The following is a 21,659-nucleotide window of genomic DNA, read 5'->3' on the forward strand; positions in this document are numbered from 1 at the left end:
TCTTTCTTTCTTTCTTTCTTTCTTTCTTTCTTTCTTTCTTTCTTTCTCTTTCCTTCTTTCTTTCCTTCTTTCCTTCTTTCCTTCCTTCTTTCTCTCTCTCTCTCTTTTTCTCCCTCTCCCTTTCTCTCTCTTTCTTTTTACTTCTACAGAAGAAGTGTATGATTGTTTCTTTACATGAAAAAATGAGTTTCTTCATGCATTTTTTCAGGATACTTAGTTCTTGTGAGGTTTCAGAGACAAAGGTTTTCCCAGTGTGTCTTGTGTGTCTTGTACGTAAATCATTACATTTTTTATATTTTTTATTTTTTTCCCCTCTCTCCCTTCCCTGAGATTTTTGGAGATCATGGTAGTGCAACTTAGGACCCTTGTAAAGGGTGGCTGGCTTTTGACAGCTTAGGTTATTTCTTTTCATAGCACATCAGACACAGAGCAGTAGGCTCACAACCTTTTAAGACCATGTGGGTACAAAAGGTACCACTTGGGGCTGGTTGAAATTAGTGACAGAACTCTCCTGGGCTCTAAAGGAGCCAGGAACAGCCCCTCACAGCTTGAGACATGTGAGTGAGCCACCTGGCAGAGTCCCTGGTTCTGCAGCCTCTTCCCAGTCCACACGCCTGGATGGTGGCCAGGACTGAAGAGTGAGGGAAGATGTTGAACCTCTTCATCTCTTGGAGATCTGCAGTTTGCAGCAACATGTGCCAGTGCCCAAGAGTAGGAAAGCATCACAAGGTACCACACCATAGATATATCCTAAAAATCTCCTGAGAGGATTTTCCTAACTTACCTTCATCTTCAGCATGCCTTGTTTAAATGGCATTTGGAATAAGTTTCTAGAGTGAGCGCTTGCTGCTTTGTGCTTTGGTAGAAAACCTCTCTTGTAAATGCTGACTTAAGGTTATTTCACAATGATCAAATAACTACTATTGCCTCCTCTTATAAGAGAAGAGAATATGACTCATCTTTTCATATTGATATGCAGGATGCAAAGAGTTGGCATGGGAAGAATGAGCCTAAAATAAACCAAGAGTACCAGGCAAAAATCACTTTTGCTAAATTTAATTGCTTTTATGTATGAGTCACACCACACTACCCTCTCTTTCTTTCCTATACATGGCACTCCAGTGATGAAAGATTTCAATGTGTAATGAAATGTAGCATAATGAAATCTTTCTCGTGATATGGTGGGAAGCTGTTGGCTTTGTAAGATGCTGATCCATCCCGATCGTTGCATGTTTGATTTCAGAGCTCCACGAAACCACACAGCAGTCAGGTGACTGCTGCTTCAGCTGAGTGCTCTGGAGTCGGTTTGTCAACGGCATTAGAAAGTGGATGGGTGCCAAGCCACCCTTTCTGCTTTACTATAATGACTGCTGTGTCAATATGATGAATATAAACAAGTAGCCTTGGAAGAGAATGAAAATCGCTTACTCTTCCCTGCCAACTAGAATTTTGATCTTCTAACCTGTCATAGTGAGCTACATGGTTTGTAGAGTTCTCTGTTTGGCATTTGTGTGCTGATCCAGGGCTCGCTGTGTTTTTGGTGGAGCCCTGTTTCATCTAAACGTGATTTTAAGTAAAGTCGAAGTGACAGGCTTAAAGTGCCACTGCTAGCTCCTGGGTAGGACTCTGAACTGAAGTTCTGTTTCTCCTTCAGCACATACTGTTTATTTTTCTCATAATCACCCCAGAAGAGATTATCAATCCTGAATAATTAGCCAAACACTTCTGTGCAATTTAGGAAGCCTTCACTGCAATAGGTGGATGACAAGACTAAGGCAAAAGTCCAAATTTAAGGTCCATGGCTTGGCCTTCCAGTAGGCAGAGGGTAGCATGTGTTGTTAAAACGTGTTAGCTGTCTTTGCAGGTTACATGAGTTAAGCTGTGTGATTAATCCCAGGTCAGAAGAAGGCTGCAGCAGTCTCCAGCCTCCTTTGCATGCACTTCCACAGCACAAAAACATGAGAAGGGCTGTGGAGAACCCTGAAACTCTTCACATTCTCCTTCTGAAGCAATGCCATGCTGCCTCCTCCTTGCAGAGGTCATGTCAAAATACACTTCTTCCTACAAGAAACAAATAGCATTTTTAAGACCTGATTTATCATTAGATAAATATTGTTAGAGCTGATGTAGCTTGCCTCTGCTCTTGCTCATAGTTAGGTTATGGTGAGGTCACTCTGTCAGTACCATATTTTCTATTTTGTATATTTTAAATTACAGTAAAGTCAAGGCCAGCATTTTCTAAGGTACAGTTTCATGCAGTGTCACTGAGAACTGAGAAAATCCATAGCTTCCCATCTTTAGTAGTCACTGTGCAAGGAATTCTTATTTTTACCTTTTTTTTTTTTTTTTTTTTTTTTTAAGATTTCCATGACAGAAGGAGTTTGTGAAAGTTGCTAATCTGTAGAGCAAATGGCTGATTTCTGCCGTGACTCAACGTGTGCAGTGGTCTGTGTTGGACTGTCATGATACCTACTTGCTGCTGGTCTTCATGACCTGATAAAACACAAGGAAGAATTTAGGCTTTTATATAACCAAATGCAGAATAGTTTTTTCTGTTCAGCAGTTTTATTGTAGCCTACATAAACATCAAAGGCAAATTGCCTAACATTACTTATTAATTTTAATTTAGGATGTTCTTAATACATCAAAGTTTTGTATTGGAAGTTCAGGGCATTATCTGTAAAAGAGGGAAGATGAATATAAAATGAATACTTGAGGACACCTTAATTAAACATTTGTCAATAAATTGTTGAGGGTTTGCTGACACTTGTAAAGGACAGAAAGGCTGAGCCTGCTGAGTTATCCGAGGTTTCTGCTCTGCTCAGTGACAGTTTCACAGACACCTGGTGCCCCATGTTTGAGGGATGTTTCCCTTATTTGCTGTCTCCTTAGGGCACATGTAAAACTTGTGTAAACTCTATGGGTTGGATTTGTTTATTTGCATTGTTTTCAAGGGAAACTAACACATTCATTTTCAAGCAGGTGTCGAACTGGTTTGCCAATGCAAGACGTCGCCTTAAGAATACGGTCAGGCAACCAGACCTCAGCTGGGCTTTACGAATAAAGCTGTACAACAAATATGTTCAAGGAAATGCTGAAAGACTTAGTGTGAGCAGTGATGACTCGTGCTCTGAAGGTTTGTTGAGGCATTTTATATCAACTAGATGATTCATGATTCTGTGATTCTGTGAATTTTACACTGACTAAAATATATTTAGAAAGTATCAGATACCATAAGTTAGCTCTGATTTCTCAGTGGAGCCACCTCTGTGAATTAGGGGCCATTTTTGGCTCACAAATACTACTGGGAGCAGTTGCAAAACACTTGCAAAATGGGATTCTGTAGGTTATTCAAGCGTAACAATCTGGTTGCATGTTATTTTCCTGCTTTGTGTCGCTTTGCTACTAGAAAGATAATTGCCAGTTCATTCAATTCTACAGGCACGTTCTGCTTTAAAGGAAAAAATGATTTCATTTGTCAGTGTAAGGAAATGAGAAGTTTCTGGACAGTTATTTTCCTAGATGGAAGGGCTACATCAATATCACATCATTGAGAGAATCTGATTAATTTCAGTGGGGCTTATTGTATGCTTAACTAAAAATTACTGTATTTAGTTTCTATTTTACCAGAAAAATTTGCCTTAAAGTTTCTCTGAAAAGTCTCTCTCTTGCCCAAATTAACGAATGTAGGAACTTTTTAATAGTACCCTATATTTTTTAATACAACATTGTTACTAAACATGTCTGTATTCTTTTCTGCCAGTTGTGAGGAAAAAAAATGCTACAGAACATTGCCAGAAATGTGTATGTGAATTTTTAAAAGAATGGTTCAATTTGTACTCAGTTTCAATTCTATTTGTTCTCATTACAGTTTGTTCTCACATTTCTTTGGTATGTACTTTCCTTTGAAAAATTGTTTGCAGGACAGCTAAAAAAGTACAGTTTAAGAAAATATGCTTAAATTTGCCCCAGAATTCAGGAGAAGCAAATTCCAAGTTATGAAAATAAGAATTAAGTTTATTCAACCAGATACTGAAAGGCTTAACATTGGTTTAGGGCACTACTCTCTCTCTCTTTTTTTTTTCCTTTTTTTCTTTTTCCTACCTGCTCTGTCTTGCTTACAAACAAATTAGCCCCAAAGACTGTTTTATAACAGCTAATTAATTTACTATAGCTGGAACATCTGAGAATCCTGGGAACTAGTCTGAGTAATGTGTGAACAGAAGAAAATCAAAGTAATTGGCTAATGTTGAAGTCTAAAATTATTTGTCTAGCTTTAGTTATATTTATAGCAATTTAAAACATGTAGAGAGTGCCTCTTGTTAAATATTAGGTATTTGATGTATTACTGTATCTTTCTGCCTTTGTTTTCAGATGGAGAAAATCCTCCAAGGAACCATATGAATGAAGGGGGATACAACAAACCAGTTCATCACACTGTGATTAAAACTGAAAGTTCAGTCATAAAAACAGGAGTGAGACCAGAAACAAGTGCCAATGAGGATTACGTGTCACCCCCCAAATACAAAAGCAGCTTATTGAATCGCTACCTGAATGACTCGTTGAGGCACGTCATGGCTACTAACGCAGCTATGATGGAAAAAACAAGGCAAAGGAATCACTCTGGTTCATTTAGTTCCAATGAATTTGAGGAGGAATTGGTGTCTCCGTCATCATCAGAGACAGAGGGCAATTTTGTCTACCGGACAGGTAAGGGATCCTTTCTGCATCATTTCTAATACGGCTTTGGTTGTTAGTGTTGCTGTGAATGGTGTCACCTGGCTGGGCCTTTTACAAAAGTAGGTAACTCCTGTGCATTCTTTCTTAAAAGAGAGGGAAACTTCTGTCCTTACCTTTGTGTGAGAGTGGGTAACTCCAACCCATCCTCTCTTACAAGAGGGGATAGCTCCCATTGACCCTTACATTCACGGAAGGAGTCATCTCTGCAGATTGGTGCTCTGTGCTTTTACTGACTGCTAAATGAAGCCGGTTTGCATTTTCAATGGAGCTAAAGGGCGGATTTTTTAAATGACACTTGCAAGCCTGTTTGCCAGCACTAAGGCAAGCCTAAAGAGGGAGTATTCTGGAGTGAAGTACCCCGTGGCCCCAGCTGGAAGGAAAAGGACTTCCCATTTTCTGGGTGGCTGTTTGTGGCACGTATATGAGCCATATGCCCAGTGGTGGAGTGCATGTGACCTTCTTCACCTGTCATACATCCCGATTGCTGTCCTCAGGGTGCCTTCTCCATTGTGTGGCCCTTGCCTCTCATGATTACATGGATTAATTAGTTTAGACCACTAGTTCTGTACCACTCCACAGGCACAGTGCACTGAGCTAAGGAGCCACAGACTTGGCCATTAAAGATATTGGTTTAATGCTTTCGAGAGGTTACATATGATTTATAGCTTTTATTTTATCAATAAAAACATAAAAGCATGATTTCTGTCATCCGTTGTGTTACCAGTCAGAGGAAGGCACATGGGGCTGCTGGGTTCATGCCAGCAAATTGATGTAAATCAGGGCAAGATCAGGACCTGCTCGGGTCCCTGTGGGGCAGCGAGTGCTGGAAGGCTCCTCTTGCAAAGCTTGTTCTGAATTTCCCTGGGGAGATAAGGCAAAGGCTGTCCTCTCCTCTTTGAAAAAAATGAATTTCTGCTTCCAAACCTCTGAAGGTCTCAGCTGGCGGCTTGGGATTTCCACCCATCACAGCAGCCCTTTGTATTCTCCCTGTGAGACTGGCCCTTTCACAGGCATCATCACTTTTGTCATGGATGGATAGACATTGCTGCAATGTGCTGGAGGGTCTTGCACTAAATTTACTGTAGATTTAGATGTTGTACTTGGTTCCTCATGGCTTCTCTGGCAGGCAGGCTGGGGTGCCCATCTCCTTTGCAGCCTCTCAGGTCTGTAGCCTTTTCCTGCCTCCTCTTTCCAAGCATATTTCACATGATTTTTGTCCCTGTGAAGGGCCACCAGCTTTTCAGAAGGCCGAATGCTCTGGTGGGGTAGGAGGACATTGGTACGTGCAGGTTGTCAGGAGATGACCCAGGAGTGGAGGCCCCATAGAGAAACAGGATCTTGTGGGGAGCAAGAACATGTTGCATGCACAATGAATACACTTCAAAATTAACTCTCTCTATTCATTTAGGGATTTTTTTCAACATACCAAATGCATTTGGTCCGCATTATGGGAGCGTTGTCTGCCAAGTTTTATTTTTAAGTGAAAAGTTACTCAAGAACAGATGCAGCAGCTCAGATATGTAAACTTCTGTTTTTCTGTACTTTTATACCATAACTTAAAAATGGACACAGTGACTTTTTAAAAATTGTAATAAATTTGCTACTGGATTAAGTTCTTCTTGCCAAGTTCCAAGCTGCACTGAAAAATATGGTCTCTAATGAGAAGGCTGAGACAGGCACGTTGTAACTGCAGTTTGTTCACAAGCTGGGCTGGAATGACTAAAAACTGGTATATTTGTCCTTAAAGTTCATAACTGGCATTCATGGAACTCCTCTTGAGATTGTATTTAAGTCACTTCTTAAACATTTTTGTTAATGTTTTGCAGTGCCATAGCCTCTGGTGAGAACACACTAGCAGCTCTCAGGATATAGCTTTTTTCTTTTTACACCCCCAAAGCAGACAAGCAGTAGCTTGCCAATAGAAAGAAAAAGGTCATGTGCATGCTATATATTATTTGATATATCCTACCCATATGTGAGTGCACATGCAGGAAATAATAGGTACAGTAGGCTTTTTTCAGCTACAAGGTTACAACCCCACTAATGGTTTTCTGATGATGTTGTAACGTGCAGGAATTGACTCCTTCATGAAAAAGTAGATATTTTCAAGTTATCATCCCTTCATAAAACTTGTTTAGAAATAGATGAAATTAAAGAAATGATTGTTAGGACAGGAAAAAATAAGGACATTTTATTTTTGTTGTCTTTTCTGTGTAATTTGAACTCCTGGGATGGCAGATCTCAGTGCAGTCCTACAGCATACTTGTGTCTGTGTTCTCAAAAATAGCTGCAATCCACTTTGGTTAAGCAAAATAACAGCGTGTGTCTGACTGTGCCTCTCCTGGTAGCAGCAAGTGGATTTTTCAAGCAAGGTATCAGCGCTTAAAAGGAGCTTGCCTCTGCAGTCCTTTGTTACACGAAGCAGCTAACTTTTAACACAAAAGGGGCTGAAGCAGAATTTTGAAGTTCCTGATAGATGTGTTAGTTTGTGAAGAGATTTTGAATAGGACGTCAAAAAAAAACAGGGTGAAAATTGATTGACATTTTATTTTTGAGAAATGTTTGACAGTATTACTCTGCTCGTAGGAGCAGGAAGTCATTTGTTTTGAAGGAAATTCTTTATTGTGCTTTCCTGAAACAGCAACTTTTTGTAGCAGATTGTGAGCAGAAAGTTTACTCGCGGGGTGTGCTCCACGGCGTGGGCCAGGCTCTGATTTCGGTCACTTCAGTGCCTGCAGTGCTTGGGGTCAGCCTGGCCACAAGCGGCTCAGTAGCCTGCACCAAATTAACAGGATATGAGCGCAGCGTCCAGTGACAGAAACAAGAAATTGCAGTTTAAAGTTTATAAGGAAAACGGGTAGTACAATTTCCCATTTCAGTCATTAACATGCTTATAAACACTGGACCATATGCTACTCTGGGTTCATGCAACCGGGAAATCCCATGTAAAGATCAAGGACAGGCTGTATAACTGGCAGTCGGGAGTATGGCCTCACTTTGTACCTCTGCATGACTCCTGCGAGCTCGTGAGAAGCAGCTTTAGTGCTGGAGCGGGAGCAGCAACCACCGAATCTCTGTCTTCCCCCAGCCTTGTCCTCCCTCTCGGAGTGCGCAGCTCATGCAGCAAACATGCACAGAGGGGATGTGGTGTGGGATGTGGGGGGACAGGGTACAGCCAGCTCAGAAAGAACAGACCCAAAGAGGCTGTGAATATACTTGGATATGCCACATATGTAAGCGGTTCTGTGGTAAGCTGATACGCTTATATATATATAATGTGGCATACGTGAATGTGTTCACTTAAGGCAGAAATTTTCAGTTCAGATTAATCCTTGTGCAGGTATAATATATAAATATATATAATTGGCCAAATATGTCTTAAACTGACCACTGAAAGGCTTGCTTCAGTATTTTTGTTTAGTTAAAAATCCATGTTAGAGAACAAGTTTTCATTAAGTCCTTGGCAGGCTTTCACTCGCAGCAGGTTCTCTGTATGACAGGAATAACTAAAACCAGACTCACCTATCTCTATTTGTTGCCCAAATGCACATTGAAATCACAGTCCAGCTGCAACAAGCACTTCAGAAGCATGTAGCAAAAAGACCTAATAATGTTTGTAGTGAAGGTGGATGTAAATCTGAAACACCCACGACAGTCTTTGTTTCATGGATTACCAAAACGCCAACTTTGTTTTTGGGGTTACGGTCGGTGCTCTACGAGTCCTGCACCGTTGGTCACCTGCAGAAACAAAACGATCTGCATTGCTAGAGTTTGAGGAAATGAAAAAGCCCAACTTTCTGAGATATCGCTGTCTGGTGAGCTGTGATGTGTAAAAGAAAGCAAAAATTAAACCGAGAGGGAGAGAAAGAGAGTGGAAATGGCAGGACAGGGAGCTTTCTAACTTCTTTATGCGGGCAGTTTTCATTGATTTCACTTTGTATGTTACTTAGCAAAGCAGAAAAGCCAGAACAAATAAAAGTAGTGAGGAAACTAAAGACTTACAGGCTTGGGAATGAGGGTGGCTTTAAAAAAAATCTTGAATGACTGTTTGATTTTTGAAGATGTTTGATCTCTATTTTTAGGCATTTATACTCAGGAGTGTGTTTAGTTTCTGCTGTTTTCATTACTGCTGCCTTTTCCTTTCCTCTAGCCTTCCTTTTTTTTTTCTTTAATTTGGATCCTGCAAAGTTTGTGATTTATAAAGCACCATCCTGGGACGCTTACCGCAGCACACTGAACATCTCTGAGGCAGTGCTCAGCACACTGCAGGAGCAGGCCCACAGAGCCCCACTCAGATATTAGGGTGCAGGCATTCACATACGCACTGTGCAGACACAGCACTGTAGAACAGCCCTGTGGTTTTGTGTGGTCCTTGCCAAATTTTCCTCTCAATTTAACATTTTTAGAAATTAACATGTAATTTAAAAACGAGCTATAAAATTTAAAAGCATAATGTGAGCACAATGGAACCTGTTTTCAGAAACGACTCAAGGGACCAGCAAAAGCTGCGAGCATTAGTGACTTTTGCAAGTTCGGCCTAAACGGTGCTGGAGGCCTTGGGGATACCTTAAAATAAATGCAAACCTGGGAGAGCTGAAGGAGGTCCTTGTTGCAGATCCTAATGTTCTCCAGAAGTGAAGCTGAAAAGGGAAATGTCGAGTACAGTACGAAATGCACAAAGCAGCGCAACTGCAATTTGAAGGTTGCGCATTTAAGATTGTATTTCTGCAGGAATTTTATTATTACATGGCCAGATTCATCGACACTGAAGTAGTGTGGAATTGAGAACTGGGGAGCGGATTGCTTTTAATTTGCTGTTCTGTTTTTTTTGTTTTGTTTTGTTTTGTTTTTGTTTTTGTTTGTTTGCTTGTTTGTTTGTTTTTTGTTTTGTTTTGCTTTTCCTAAAGAAAGATTAAAAGGAAACTGCTTTGCTACAGAGACAGTGTCAAGTTTAATATTAATAATGATAGCCCAAACTAGAGAATTTTAAAGATCCTGCCTGCTCCCCCCCCCCAGTTAAGTTGGTTGTTTGCTTCTTGCATTTCTTTCAGTCTGAACAGCGGAAATCAAATAAGCTCTTCTTTCTAGTTCTTCTTTCCAGCCTCTGTTAGTTTCTTGATTTCTCAACATTTATTTTGCAAGTGGAATGGGTCATTATTTCTACATGACAGAATCTTTTTTTAACTTTATTTTATTTTTTGGAAATGTATCAGTTTCAACCAGAATGTCTCAGGTAGCAGCATGGAGGAAGATCATGCTGTGCTGGGCAGCTCGGCCGAGAGCGCAGGGGCCGAGCATCCTTCCCAAAGCCTGGGCACGGGGGCTGCTGTGGCAGGGAAGACCTTCCCCTCCTGAGGGTGGGGGGGAAGCTCCTCGATTATTGGCTTTTCTGAGCCATTTCTCTCCACTCCCTGTTCTGAAATGGGGAGTTCTGTAGGAAAAGAGACTTGTTTTCTCACAAGTCTTGGGTGCAAACACCACGCATCCTTGTTTTATGTGTTTGTTTTCAGATGCAGATGATTATGCATGTTTTGGGCTCTGTTTTTGGTTTTGCTTTTCTAAAACCCAAAGTTTTAAAAATTCTGGTCATGCCTTGTGCTTCTGATAGCAGCATGTTTGTGGATACAACTGGATGTCATTGCAGTGCAGACAGCAGGGAGCAGGGGAAGTGCCCGTGTATCTCTGCTGCTGGTTTTGCTTCGGTTGATGCCACAGTGAATTTTCTGTGTACTTCGGTAAAACCGAGCTCACACCAGCTGCTTGGCTGCAGAGCATTTTCTCCAATGCAGATTACTTTAGGGCAGCAGCACACATACCCAGCGGCTCCTGACAGCATCACAGAGAATGAGATGCTTTTGCATGAGTGATTTGGAATGGAAAAAATTACAACATCTGACAAAAAAATCAGTGAGACTGAAGAACCAGGGGGTCGGCCGTGTTTCCATGGCCACAGGTTTCTCCTGCCCATGCCCTCGCAGCAGCTTGCTGGGGCTTCTCTGAGACTATTAATATTTCCCCAGTGCAAATATTCTCAGCAGCAGCCAAAAAATCCACACACCCCTGTGCATGCCTGGGACCTCTCTTAGACATAGCAAGGAAAATGTATGGTGCTGTCACCAGTTGCTAACAACCATGTATTTTAATACTCCTCTTTAGAGCTAGCAAATGCTCCAGGCCAAGCTTCAGGACTCATTTATTTAGTGAAGGTATGTTCAAGGAGAAGAAAATATTTATCCCCATCTCCCCATTGTTCAAAATGGCCTCAAAATTATGCTTGGTCTTAAAACCTGAGGTCAGCCCAAATCTGAATATTGCAGGAAATTGTGTGTGTGGAAAAGTACACGAGCATAAATCAGAATGTTTTCCAGTTTAAGCTGTAGGCTACATGACTAATAATGAATATAATAGGGAAATTAGTGAGAAAATTAGCAGTTAATTCAATGAATATTTAAAGACTGTGTGAAATTAGCACCTGGGAAAACTGATTCAGTGAAATGGATGTGTCTCCTTCTGCCTTTCCAGCACTACAGCAGGATTTTCCCGGGTAGCCAGATGTCTGTGCAGGTCGCTTAAACCAGGAATGCCAGGCTCACATGCTGCCTCACCAGCACAGCTTCTGCCCCGATGCCTGTGAGTGCCGGCGGCTGCAGCTGCTTCTACTGGGAGTGGTGGCGGGCTCTGCAAAGGGAGCACTTCCCTCCCTTCTGGGGAAGGTCCTCTGTAATCACACATTTAACTCGATATATATCACTGATGGGAAAGTGATTTTGAGTGCGCAGCTATGCCTGGAGGCAGATGGCCGCAGCATTGGGTTGTGAAATGTGCTCATCCTGCGCCTTGGGGCTCTGCACCATGTGGCACCTGCATGAAGAAAGAGAAATTCCAGGGACAAAACCCATCCTTTTTTTTTAACCAGTGAGTTACTTTTACATATGAAATACATCTCCTTCATGAGCAAACACTGTCTTTTGGTGACACATACAGTAATCCGTATGCCATACTCTGAATGTGAGCGGGAGGGGAGGGGTACAGGAAAGCCAGGCACAGGCTGTGCTTGTCCCATCCTGTGGCAGTAAATGTGAAGGAATGGGGAGCCGATAAAAATTTTCACTTCTCTCTGGAAAAATGTCTGAATTGAAACTTCATACCTGGTGTGGGGTTCCTGCATGTTCCAGCATCCCCCTCTGCTTGGGATAAATACGGCGGCTTTGGGTAACCTCCTGGTGCATCCCGCACGCGGTGTTACAGCGCTGCTGTTCGTGTTGCTGCAGTTAGGGCTGTATCTGTGTTTCTATTAGAACCCTTTTAATCCACAAATTTATGACCCAGCTGTAAAAATTCAATCCAGACTGAAACTTGGCATGGGCAGCGCTCGTTCTCCCATCTGTGGAAGGGATTTAAGCAGGTACATCCCAGTTGTAGCCATCACAGCTAGGCCTGGAGTACAATGACTGCTGAATAAAGCTGTAACCTTCTTAGTAGTCCCAGTGTTTGAAATATTTTATGCTTATGATGAGACTGGTGGAAAGCAGCTTGTTTGTGTTCGGTCACATACATAGAAAATAAAGATAATGTTTTGAGTTTAACTCTGTTTTCTCACAGGCACAAGCACATGCACTTTCCTTACCATGTTAATATTTTGACATGGGTGGCAAATGCATGAATGTCTGCAGGATCTTGCTCCAATGCAGGGTCTGATCACTCTCAGGTAGCACAAGAAGCTACCAGCATTAACAGAAAAAAATATCTTTTGATCATAATTAGAGAAAATAATAATAATAATGGGAAAGAAAAAGACCAGGTTGTTTTATCCTGAACTGGATTTTTGACTGAGATTCTCTTAAAATATCTTCACAACTCTTTCAATAGTGAACTGCAAAATCAGTTTTATTCACCATCTCTTGTTCCCATTTAATTTTTCTTTTTTTAAAAAAAGCTACAAGTTGGATGTTGCCTGACCAGATAGACTAGTAATCTTATCTGATCCAGCAAATCCTATTTCCCTTTGCAGGTTTGTGGTTTTTGAAAGTCATTCTGCAACTTAAAAAAATCCTTTATGTGTTTAACTGAAATTTTTTAGGTCATTTGTCCATAATGCGAATACCAGAAACATAATGATGAAAGCAGTTTAGTGAGACCAGACTTCTGATCCTCCGTGCGCATTCACAGCAGAGCCCTTGGGAGGGCTTTGGCAGAGTTTGACAAGAGGATTGAGGGGGACCTGGAATCTCTGCGTGGGCTGCAGATGGATCCGTATCCCGCCGCTCAGAAAACTCCTTGGTTATGTTCAGAAAATGTGGGGAGTCTGTGGGTGGTGTGTATGAGATCTTTGCCAACTTGATGGAGCAAGGGGAATGCTTGTAGAAACACCTGTTCCCCAAAAATGTCCCGCATCTGCCTCTCTGAAGTTCAGTTTCTAGTTTCTAATTATCCCAGAACAGAAAAGCAGAGCTGGATTCTGCTTTGTTCAATCCACTTCACTCCAAACGTAAAACTTTGGGTGTGAGATACAAGGGGTAGGCATGGAAATTATTGGCGAGTCCTAAAGACTATTGCAAGTCATGTATGCTTCATGGCATTAAAATGGCATCAGGTAGACATTTTTGATCTATTAAAGGAGAAATACGTCAAACAGTCAAAGCAGACAAAAGGCAATAATCTAAGTGAGTTTTATGGGAGCTACAAAACAAAAGGAGCGGGCATTTGAAGCAGGGAACTACATTGGAGAAGTAAGCGGCATTGTAGAAAATCTGGAAAACGTAAAAACTACTCAAACAGAAAAAGATCAGATAAACAGCTAGAACTGGAACAACCGAAAAGAAACACACAAAAATAGGTAAAGCAAAATTGCAACGAGTCATGAAATGTGTTTTCCTTAATTTTTCACAGTGGCCTTGAAACCTGATGTTGGAGCCTCTATCTCTGTTCTTTTGCTGATGGCCAGAAGTTGAGGTTATGGTGACCAGATCGTTTGGTATGGCACTGACATTTTGAGTTAAAAGGGATTGCCAAGACTCTCAGTTATGACACTAAAATATACTGTTATTTCTAAGGCCAGTTTTCAGTCCCTCCCTCATGCCTCCACATTGATTTAGGCAACAGATGCATGAAAAGCAAAGCAGCATTCAAAATAATCCCTTAGCTGAAGCTGGAGGAAGGCTGGCTAGTGGGCTGTAGCCAAAATTCCTTAAATGTTACAATGTTTTACATTTCTAAATGTAAAAACTTTCTTTCCAATGTGAGGTACCAGCCAAACGTCTTAGTTACGGTATCTCAGAGCAAAAGCTGGCATGAGGCCTTGCGGTCATTTGCGGGTATTGACAGATTTACACCATTGAAGATCAAGTTAAATGTTGTCGGTTTCTCCATCTCCCCTTTACTTTGTCAGGCTTTTTTTTTTCTTTTTTCTTTTTCTTTTTTTCTTTTTTTCTTTTTTTTTCTCTCAGTTACTATTTGTCAGCTTAAATCCAGTTTGCTGGAAAAACGAAGGCTCCTCACGACCTGGCTCTTCAGGAGCGAATTGCCTCAAATTCTTCCTGCTCGCCAAGCTATTTTGTAATGCATTGCAAAACAGCAGCAGGATTGCTCTCCCTGCACTGCATGTACTTTGTGGGCTAGACACTGTGGTCAGTTATAATGAGGTCTCGGTGTGCTGAAGGATTTGTCTCTGCCCCTGACTGCAGGAGTTTCATCCCAAGTACTTTCTCCTCCAGCTACTCCTCCCAACCCGAGGAGCAGGATGTGGGGCTGCCCTGTTGTGGTCAGATCCGTGGAGAGCCTTGATGCTTCCCATTGCTCCAGCGTGCATGTTGCTCGTCTGCTCCCGAACATTTACAACAGCTCTGCTCCCAAAGACAGGGGTGACCGATTGCTCGTCACATGGGCACACTCAAACTCACCATCCTACTTTTCTCACTTTTCTGGTGGTTAGCTGGTGTAGCCCGTGGTTACTGCCTGATTCCATTCCCTGGCACTGCCATCACACTGGTGCTGTGTGGGAGCTGTATGAAGCCCATGGCCCTTTCCCCTCAGCAATACGAGGAGGTGCAGCTTCATAATTGTTGATGCTCAGTAGTACCGGATGGTTAGCAACACTTTTTGAAGTGGGGAGAAGCCAAAAAATCTGTTTTAGTTTTACTCTCAGCTCGAGAAACTGCAATGATGTGTGTAGACCGTACAATCTTTCACATACTTTTATATATATTCATATATTCATATATCTGTGAAATATATTCATACTTCCATATGTATATACCTCTCTCTCTATACACACATTTCCTCAGTGCTCAGCAGTAATCTTTGCTGCTGTGCGGTTTTGCTGCGTTTCCTCCTTCAGCTTGGAGCTGAGCAGCATTTCACACTGGCAGTGAACTTTGTAAAAATAGGGGAAATCAGGCTCCCAGTTGTATTATCCAGAAATCATTAGGTATCTCCCATTCTAATCCAATACTGAAGTACTTGCCTCAGCTCTCCTAGAAAAACCCCAAATCCTGTTCATGGTGGTCAGCAAAGAAGATGAGGCTGACCTGCAGGTAGTGATCCCAGTGGAGCTGATGTTTTATGCAAAGGCCTTTTTTGCGTGCCCAGACTTTGGCTAAACCAAGGTAAAGAAATGCTTGTTTAAACATTTTAAATTAAATAAAATGTCAGGTATCTTTATAAGCCTGTTTTCCTTTTAGTACTGCCTCCCAGCATTTCTGCTGTTGTTTTCAGTTCTCATCTAATGAGACTGTGAGTGACAATTTCTTCTGGCTACCAGCATGTGTAAGAATTAATTTGCGTTTGTTATATTTGTTGTGGATCTCCATATAGAAAAGATCACTAATATTTCTGAGTCCTCTATATCCCATTCAGTGCACTTACTGATTCATATCCCCAACTCTCTGCCCCATTATTTCAAAAGGGGCTAATAATTACATCAGATGGACAATTCAGTGTGCCTATAGCTTGATCTGGTAATGAATGGACAGGCACTCAAAGTTTTAAAATCAAGCCCTTAGAAGTGCTTGGTGTTGGGCCAAGCTGAAATCCAGTATGCCAAGATCTGGTCTGTTTTTTGAGTGTTTTGGCCCCAGAGCACGCTACATGGTTTGACACACAAAGTTCATGTGTTTGCAAATCTTTCCAAACTTCATTTGGTGAACTCCTGCTGCTTTCAGTGGGATCTTTGCTCACAGATCAAAGACTGTGACCCTCGGAGAATGTAAGTGCTTATATTTGGGTACTGCTCTTCCTTCATTCCTTGCACAAAATAGGAAAAATAAGGGCTTTATTCAGCCCCACATTTCTGCTGCAGTTGCGGAGGTTTGAGAAGCTCTGTCACATCTCTGCGGGAATCACAGCTGCTTGCAGACACCCCATCCCTGCCCAGAGCAGTGGCAACACCCAGCCCCATGTGAGCCCACCAAAGACCTTTGGGTCTCTTATGGCTGTGTCTTCTTTCCATCCCATTGTCTGGACTGCCTCCCTGCAGCAGCTCAGCACTCCCACCACATCCACCCTCACCCACGTTGAGGCTGAGTGCCATCAAGCTGCATCACCCATGTGCAAAAAAGGAGGATTTGGCAAAAAGTCAGGTCTGGGTGAGGCTGAGCAAAAGGGAGCAGAGGGGGTTGTAAAGAGGTGCCTGAAGTGGGAAGGGCAGAGACCTGGGTTCACGCTGTCCATCAGTGCCCACGTGTCTTTAAAGCTGGATTATGGCTACAGGAAAGTCAAATGCCCCAAAATCACAGATAAAGGGTGAAAGTTTATAGAGGAGACAAGGAGGGAGAAAATCAACAAATTCCTGTGATATATTGTATGTCATCTGTACGTGACACTCTGATACCTTCAAATGCTTAAACTAAAGACCTAAATATAATTTAGTTTGTAAAAATATACCTTAGTTATAATAAAATGATAATAGTGGAACTTGGCAAAAGAGCAGCTAATAAATACTACACTTTTGAAATGTGCCTGGGATCCAAGTACATACTCTTTTACTGTGCAGTTAAAGCATGTGGCAGGACATGCTAGACCAAGATTTTCTTTTTGTCTTTCCAGTGGAAAACTAAAGTTCTTTGTTTAAGTGAAGCCCATTGGGAATTTTTCTTAAGTAAAACAAGGAGCTAAAGAATTCCATTCCTTTTTGCCAACTTTCTTCCCCCTTCAAGCCAAATTATCGATTAATGGGGCATTAAATATCAAATACTGCCTACTTATATTCATACCCATTTTTATTTAGGTTTCTTCAATACTTTCTCATTGTTATTTCAAACACATTTGAATTAAAGGATGAGATATGGTATTGGGAAAAGGCTACTCTTTCCGAACCTTTTTGGCCTTATAAAAATAAAGGTCAGAAATATAAAAGTCATTGCTTTTGCATATTTAACCTTACTTCTGATTTTTCAAAAGAAAATAATAATAATAAAAAAAAATCTGTGCTCCTTTAAGATCTTCTTCCTGAGCTTCATTCTTTGCCTTCTTCATTAGCTGTCTCCATTTCGGTGCCCTATAGTTTTGCCAGCAGAGCAGCCAAGTGAATGCTTGACCATATTTTTGTCTGGCTCTAGCAAAGCCGTGATCTGACAATAGAATACTTTTCTCTGGGTTTTCCTTCTTCCCCCAGGGAACTATACTTCAAGGGCAACCTGCTTGTCCAGCATATGAACATGTGGAAAATCCACTGCTATGCACTAATGATTTTCAGATGGGCCATTGTTGCTGAAAATCATCCCAAGAGCAGCAGCTTCTCCATTGTAGCACCTAACCACTTTGGGATAGCATTGCTCATAGCTTATCTGGAATAAACCCTTCGCATTTACATATAGGGTGCTGACAAGTGCTGCAGCACACATACGTAGTAACAACATTTAAGGAAAAAGTGGGTAAAAGTTACTGTTGTGGTTCTTTTTTGGCCGTTGCAACATGCATCAAAATCTGACATTTATTTTAGCGTGAAAACATAAATGTAGGAAAAAGTCGAGCTATGCCAAAGATCCACGACAGCAAGGCAGAAGCACCCGAAATACTGTCCACAAATGAATCACTTTCAAGCTTTTGTTTTAAATATTTACAAGGAGACTTGTCACACACTGGGGGAGACAAGAATGAGTTTTAATTTTTAAATAGTTTCTATTACTGTTCTTCTCAGAATTTGCATTCTTTTTAAACAACTTTCACTTTTAATCTGTAATTAAAGCCAAAGTTTTCTTTTAATTTTAAAAGCTTGTCCTTGGACTAAAATAACATGGAACATTTTTAAACATTGATCCAAGCTGCTGTAGATACATTTTATTTAAACCACAGAGCCTGCAGTTGGATTCCTGGCGTTGCCAGATAGACTACGAACTGTAAGTGTGGCAATGATGACTGAGGAGTTCTGGATGCTGCTCTACCAGCGAGGAGGGTTGTTTTTCTGGAGTTGTTCCTCCCTTTGGGCCCTATTCATGAATGACTTAATCTCTGTGTATGATCATATGTCGTGCAAGTTACTGTGCACAAAAAATCAAGGAATGCTTCTCTTCCCCGTGCTCCTTACATGGAATTGCTGCGCCTGCCCGGCGAGCAGTTGGAGAGCAGTAAGGGTGGGAAGTGAGCAGCAGCAAAAACACACACCAAAAACCACCAGAAGTAACGTAAAAAGAGAGAGACAAAGCAAACAGAGAAACCTCTGAAAGATTGAGTGTGCAAGTTGGATTGGGCCATGCACAGGCAGCTCGAGTTTGCCCAGGCAGCACCAGCTGGAGAGGGAGCAAGACTTTTGTGTTACAGGGGCGATAAATTCACCAGGAGAAACAAAAGTGTTCCCCAGTATTTTCTCTGGAGCATTGGCCATACAGATGCTTTCCAGCACATGTTTCTGTTAGCTTGTTTCATCTTGGAAAGCAAACATTTACTGTTTTGATGGGCAGATCTCAAGAAATTTAGGGAATCAATGCAGCTTAGTCTTTTTATCCTCTCCACCTAACTGCTTGCGTGGTGTAATTCTGTCCCTTCAAAGGATGTTAAGCCAGGAGTGATTTTCTCCCCTTCGCTTGAAGCCAAGACAGAGACAAGTCTCACAAGATTTTCATTAGCTGTGATATTAATTACACTGTACATGCCATACAAGGAATTCTTCTCATGATGCTAAGATATTTTCTTAGACATTCAGCAGAAAATAAGGCGTGAAGCAGTCTCCGTGTTCATACAGACCTCTTCCTAATTCTTTTAAGTTTCAACAGAATTTTAGCTTCTTTTATGTGCTGTGCTCAGTAAAGAGGGAAGAAAGGACTTACATTATCTGAATTGTTTTTCTCATCACCAACACCCTGCGGCCACTGCAAGAAATTCTGTCTGTCTCACCGTGCCCTGGTGTGGGGAAAGATTGCTATAGCAGGACTCATGCACAAAGCAGTGACTGGTAGCAAATGGAGAATTACTTGACTCAGGTGCTGAACTTCTCCAGCTGTCAGTAGCAGCTACACTTGTTTGTCCGGGGCAGGGACTGGAATAGTCATTTAGCTCTTTTTGAGACACTTTCCATCCCTGACATGGACTTAAAAGATGTAAATCGCTTTTCAGGTAGGCTATTGCTGGAGTATCACGTTTACTCTGTGAGGCAAAAGATAGAAAAAAGGACAGAAAGGGAAGGGAAAAAGGAAAACTTGCAGCCAGGAAATAAATACAGGTGGGAAAATGAAGGACAGAAACTTTTACAAGATAGTAAAGAGTGGAGAGTGGACAAGGGAAGAGGAATGCAGAATCAACGGCAAGAACAAAAAGGAAGAGTAGAAGGAAGACTGGTGGAGGGGAAGGAAGAAAGAAAAGAGTTGAAGGGATGAAGGTAAGAAGAGAAAATATTGGGAAAACAGTTATGATGGAAATACTGGTAGGAATCTGGAGTGTAATTGGAAGGGCTCTTGAATAAGTAAGAGAAGCACAGGTGATATTAGTATTTTTCACAGTTCGGAATGAGGTTTGACATTTTTCCCTTTCAAAGTGTTTGACAAACAAGGATGGATGTGCGTTCAACAGATATATTTTACCACTCTTCTTGGAAGGCACCTTTGAATGTAATTACTATGTCTTGGTGTTTTGGTTTTTTTTTTTTTTTTTTTTTTTTCCCATGTTATTTATGCTAGGAGCAAATTCTCTTCTAGAAAAAGATATGATCTTGCTTAAAATGCAAATTATTTACAATTTAAAATCTTAAAATGTTGCTCAAAATTCAGTGAAAAACCTGAACTGAACCGAAGCTGAAAATACTCTGATTTTGGGGGTGAGAGGAGGGCTGTTTGTGTGGGGTGTGTGGTTATTGATTTCCTAGTTTCTCGGTACATACACACTCCCTGACTAAGCTGGATGCAGATGTACAGAAGAACTTTCACACATTGGCTTCATCATACATAACCCAGACTTTGGAGAATCCCACCAAGACCTATTTTGAAAGCTGTAACTACTTTTCAGGCTACTGTAAGACAGTTTGGCAAAATGTGGAGGCTTCTCTGACCCAGTGATCCTGAAAGTTTGAACTTCTCCCAGGGCTGCTTCTTTCTGTAAACTTTTCAGATCAGATCTGTTTGAAAAATTTTCAGTTCATCATCTGTAGTTACAGGCAGAAAATCTTCTTAACCTACTGCATAGTTGGCTGAGGGCAATTTCTTTGTGCTCCCCTGAGATGAGCAATGGTCAGTTACACAGAAAGAACATCACCTGGGATGGACCGATAGTCTGATCTGGCATGGCAAATCATGCATTCCTATATGGTTCGTGGTATATGTGAACCTGAAATATGTAATGCCAGATCAGATTATACATATAATTTTCAAGTTCAGCAAAAGGCTTTGTTTCTTTTTCCTCCATCATTTTTTTTTTAAAGAAACAGAATTTATCTGAATTAAAAACATGATTGGTGATGACGAGTGGGTGGTTCTGTTTACCCTGCCACATTATATAGTACCACTTTTACTCCTTGTTTGGATAGCAGTCACAAGACCCAGATATCAAGCTGTGAAAGTATTTTTCTTGCAGCAGCCTTTCTTTTTTTGGCAGGCAGTGGCTTTGGAGATGCCTCGCATTTTGTCATGTGATTGGACTGCTGATGAGGTTTCTATGCTGCCTCATTTTCCTGGATTCCATCTGAGTTAACTCTTCTTTGGGTTGCAACCATTAGCACACTTCTGGATGAGCAGGGTTTTGCATCGCAGTGGAATGAGCTCCTAACGCATGGCCTGTGTAAGAAAACAGTCCCTAAAGAAGGAATTCACTGTTAGTTCCATGTGACAGAAATCTGTTTTCTGTACCTCCAGCTGTCCACATCCAAAACACATTCCATCTTCACAGTACTATTCCTTCCTGAATCAAGGGAAAATGAGAGGAAATGACTAGTATATAATCGTTCCATCTAAAAACATTCAGCTTAGTCTTGTAAACACATAAACTAGTTCTTTGTAAACAAATGTCTTAATTTTCTTTAAACTGAATATTTAGATGTCAAAGATAGAGAAGCTGGATATGTCAAACACATATGGTTCCTATTGCATCAGAGGCTTTCTTAATTTTGGTATTATAATTGAAAAGACATTTCTGAAAGCATGCTAACCTTACAGAAACTAATCTATCTGTCTCTTTGTCTGGTCTAGGTTTTATTCTTCCATCTGTCATTGTACTCTAGAAACATCTTCCACTTTAAATGTACAGCACTTACAGTGTTCCTAATGGGCCTTGAATTGCTCTTGCTTCTTCCAGGGCTCGATGTGGAAATACTGTTTGGGGTAGTCAGTGCTGGGGAGCTGACAGGGGCTTTAAGAGGAGAGAACTAGGAAAAGGTGTCAAAGAAAAAATGGGACTATACTATGATTGTAGGGATTATACTATGATTGTGAATTTTTACTTTATTCCCAGATAATTTATAGCACAAAGTGCCCTGGGCTAAGTAATATTTTTAACTGGAC

At 41.2% G+C, this 21,659-nt stretch overlaps 1 protein-coding gene across 3 annotated transcripts in view; it reads left to right on the top strand.

Annotated features, from left to right (window-relative positions):
• The window catches only part of MKX (mohawk homeobox), a 47,405-nt gene that overhangs the window by 7,618 nt on the left and 18,128 nt on the right, over nucleotides 1-21,659 (top strand). For all 3 annotated transcript variants that reach the window (XM_035319134.1, XM_035319133.1, XM_035319135.1), the window contains exons 4-5: nucleotides 2,983-3,136; nucleotides 4,375-4,710. In XM_035319134.1, coding sequence (XP_035175025.1) covers nucleotides 2,983-3,136; nucleotides 4,375-4,710 — 490 coding nt within the window. The remainder of the gene's footprint in view (nucleotides 1-2,982; nucleotides 3,137-4,374; nucleotides 4,711-21,659) is intronic.

The sequence above is a fragment of the Oxyura jamaicensis genome, chromosome 2, assembly GCF_011077185.1.
Source record: "Oxyura jamaicensis isolate SHBP4307 breed ruddy duck chromosome 2, BPBGC_Ojam_1.0, whole genome shotgun sequence".
Classification (NCBI taxonomy): domain Eukaryota; kingdom Metazoa; phylum Chordata; class Aves; order Anseriformes; family Anatidae; genus Oxyura; species Oxyura jamaicensis.